Here is a 3,294-nt window from a genome sequence, read left to right on the forward strand (position 1 = left end):
AAAGGTCTTGAATTTGGCTGGAAGTCCTGAAATATATCCTGCTATTCATCTATAACGGTCTGATTTGTACTACCCTCATACTGTTGACAGCGTCAGTGTCATATTTTTGAGAGTATTTTTCTTGTCTTTATGTGAGCGAATTCTTCATCGAGCGTATTAAGACTTAGACCCCACGAAAAAACCTTTAAATTATGCAAAAGTCCAATGTATTCAATGCCATCATTTCTTATGTAATACCCAAGATGAAGTTCTGTAAGAGTTGATCGCCACGGAGAAGCTCTAATCACGCTGAAACTGAAAAGCAATGGTATTAGTAAATATGTCCATAATAATATCGAAGTGTCGTATGAATCGACCTTGAAGATAAATGATCCTCAAACAACAGATTCCAAAGTACGATGTCACAAGACTATTTTCAAAAATGATCAAATTCGATAGCTAGCGTGTAATCTGTGCAGGGAAGAAGACTTAGCCATCCCGCCATAAATACGCAATAAATTCAGCGGACGTTTGCAAGCCGGCAATTTTGGATAACTTTCCGAACTATATGCACTTACGTCACCACCACCAACGAAGAAATTTTGTATCTTTGGAAAAATGTTTTCATCTTCAAATAACATTTTCAATGTTTCTTTCCATTCCTCTGCCTTATTATCACACTTTGAACTCTAAAAAACCAATAAGCAAATAAGCTCGTGAATATCAACAACGATATTACTGAATCCTGAATTTTAAAAGTGCTCTCAATAAACGGCGTTTAAACTGTAATGTTAAACATTGAAAACTTAAATACTGAAAATAGCGAACTTAAAAGTAACAAAATCTGTTCAGTTAATGTACCAAATATTATCGAACTATACTTGCGAATGAGATATTGCATGCAATTTACAATATAAGCCATACTCACTGCATTTCTCATTCATATGCAGTATTTCAACATTCCGGAAACAATCTGATAATTTTCTCAAAAGTGTAACATTCATTTCTGCAAAAAAGTTGTCATGTAGACATTAAAATATTGGAATTTCAGGAAAATTAGATTTCTTGATTTATATCATCTCCTCTTTTTATACCAACTCTTTTGTCAAATAAGTTGATTTCAATTTGTACCCTTGAAAGAGTCAAAATCCAGATGGACACGACGTTGGGAAAGCAAATGTCAAATAATCTGTCAATTTCGACAGATGGCAAAGGCACTGGATAATTAATGCACAATTTTCGAAGATACTACAAGGTCTGAAAATATAGAAAAGGGGAGAACAGATATTTACATCCTGACTCATCAATTAGCAAAAGTGGAAAAGAGAAGGAAGTAATTTCAAAGTAAGATTTCAAAGACGATTCAATGATAAGTCTGTCCTCGTGGCTTCAATTAATTACAACCCATAAAACACGGAAAAGTTCTCTCATTGATTATCAGATATTTTAGGTAAAAAAAAAAAATTGCACAAAACTTACCTTATAGAAAAACGTTTTCACACTGCCATATTTCAACAAAAAATCGTTAACTAAACCCGAACTTCGGTCAACCAAATGGAATAATTCGTCAAATGATTCCAACGGCGACAAACTAAAGAAAAACTATGGATCAAATCAGTTGGATGACAATAACCAAATATTGTCAACAGTATATCATCCGACAAATCGTTAACTACGCTGAATGTTTCCTTAGTGAATTACTTACAGCTAAAAAAACTTTCATTTGGTTTTTTTGCAATATCTTGTAAGACTAAACTATACTTTCTAACATTGTCTGTTAAAAAATACCTTCTTGACATTTGAATCGGTCGTAAACTCACCGCCGTCCAATTCAGTCCCTGATTGAAATCTGAAAATTTTCTATTTTATTGAGGAGTACGATTTGTTATGCCAAATACGAAATGTGAACCACCTGGGACTTCTGCTTGGTGTCATTGCATCGAGCAGATGAATAAGTTGTATCAATGAGTAATATGTTTGCATCTGATGAGCATTGGTACTACAACTAATTAAAAATCAGATAAAAATATCCTATACAGTCTGTTATTCAATGGGAATACAATCTGACGGAGGAATATTATTCCATGGATGGAAATCCTGTGATGATACTTCCCGTTTCTCAAATCTCTCTACAATAACACAAGAAAACTCACACCCATATTACCTGTCTATCATGTCATATTTAAGCGATATAAGCCAATACCGCCCGGGCGATTCCGTTATTGCATCCATTCTAAAAAATTAGCATATATATATGTATTCTGAGCTTCAAATTGAGTAATTATGTCCAAATCATTTCAAAGTTTTAATAGGTCCAGAGTGAAAAAAACAGAACGAACTTCTAGCGAATGAACATGAATGAGACATTTGACAACCGCATGTGAGCCATGACGACTCATTCAAAGATGTCCAACACTTGCAGCACTAATAGTTTTCAAAATTTAAAGTTAAAAAAAAAACGGAATGAAATGAGTAAAGGAAATCAGAAATAGAAATGGAGAAATAAATTGAATCAAAATGTCGTAAGTGGGAAGGACAAAAATTACCCGTAAACATTTAATTTTCCCTCAGTTATTTTTTGAATAAATATGTTCGGGCATTAGGTGTAATTCCTTGAAAATTCCGAAAAACCCATAATCCATTGAAATGCATTTAAAACTTAAACCTAACCAAATTCCACACCTATCATTCATGACCTTAGACCTTAATCAATAGTGTTAGAATTGAAAACAAGATGAAGAGGAAAAGACTATCCCATCTATAAACGGATGGTGAACATCGTTTCTCTTTATTATTATTACTGTTATTATTATAATTTGAAATGGATTAATCATTATTTCCCTTTTTCCATGAATTCAATAAATCAATCTTAGATCATTCTGAAAGTTATCAAATCCTATTAACCTATCAATTTTTATCATAAAAAATTGAACTACTCGGTCTCATATAATGTAAATAACAATGAAAAAAAAAGTTAAATTGAATGAATTAAAAATAAATTTACCACAAATCCATTTCATTTGATACATTTAAAAATATTTTGTGAGTTTCGTTCCGGATTTTCAATTTTTTTTTTTTATTTGATATATCAAATGAACAATATTTCTGATACCTCTATTTCTTCCGTACAGAGGATGAAGAATGGGATGAGATAGAAGTGACAAAAGATACGAAATGTTAATAAGAGACTTTAATTTACTGGTGAAATCGAAACAATTAATTGGTAAGAGCTCAAATATGCACCTTTTATAGCATTCTCGGATGCAAGAATATTGTCATCAATGAGGGCGAGAGAGAGAGAGAGAGAAAGGAAAA

At 32.4% G+C, this 3,294-nt stretch overlaps 2 protein-coding genes across 2 annotated transcripts; both read right to left on the reverse strand.

The window, feature by feature from the left end:
• Nucleotides 1-468: 468 nt before the first annotated feature.
• Nucleotides 469-983, reverse strand: LOAG_13847 (hypothetical protein; the record flags this gene model as incomplete). Its single annotated transcript, XM_020448737.1, has 2 exons — nt 469-668; nt 861-983. Coding segments are annotated over 2 exons (321 nt in total), but the record flags the coding sequence as incomplete, so codon positions are not given.
• Nucleotides 984-1,508: 525 nt separating this feature from the next.
• Nucleotides 1,509-2,211, reverse strand: LOAG_13848 (hypothetical protein; the record flags this gene model as incomplete). The annotated part of the gene is made up of 4 exons (XM_003149353.1): nt 1,509-1,667; nt 1,768-1,828; nt 1,892-1,978; nt 2,144-2,211. 4 exons carry the CDS (start codon nt 2,209-2,211, stop codon nt 1,509-1,511), a joined length of 375 nt encoding a protein of 124 aa, XP_003149401.1.
• Between the last annotated feature and the right edge of the window lie 1,083 nt (nt 2,212-3,294).

The sequence above is a fragment of the Loa loa genome, assembly GCF_000183805.2.
Source record: "Loa loa unplaced genomic scaffold supercont3.563, whole genome shotgun sequence".
Classification (NCBI taxonomy): Eukaryota; Metazoa; Nematoda; class Chromadorea; order Rhabditida; family Onchocercidae; genus Loa; species Loa loa.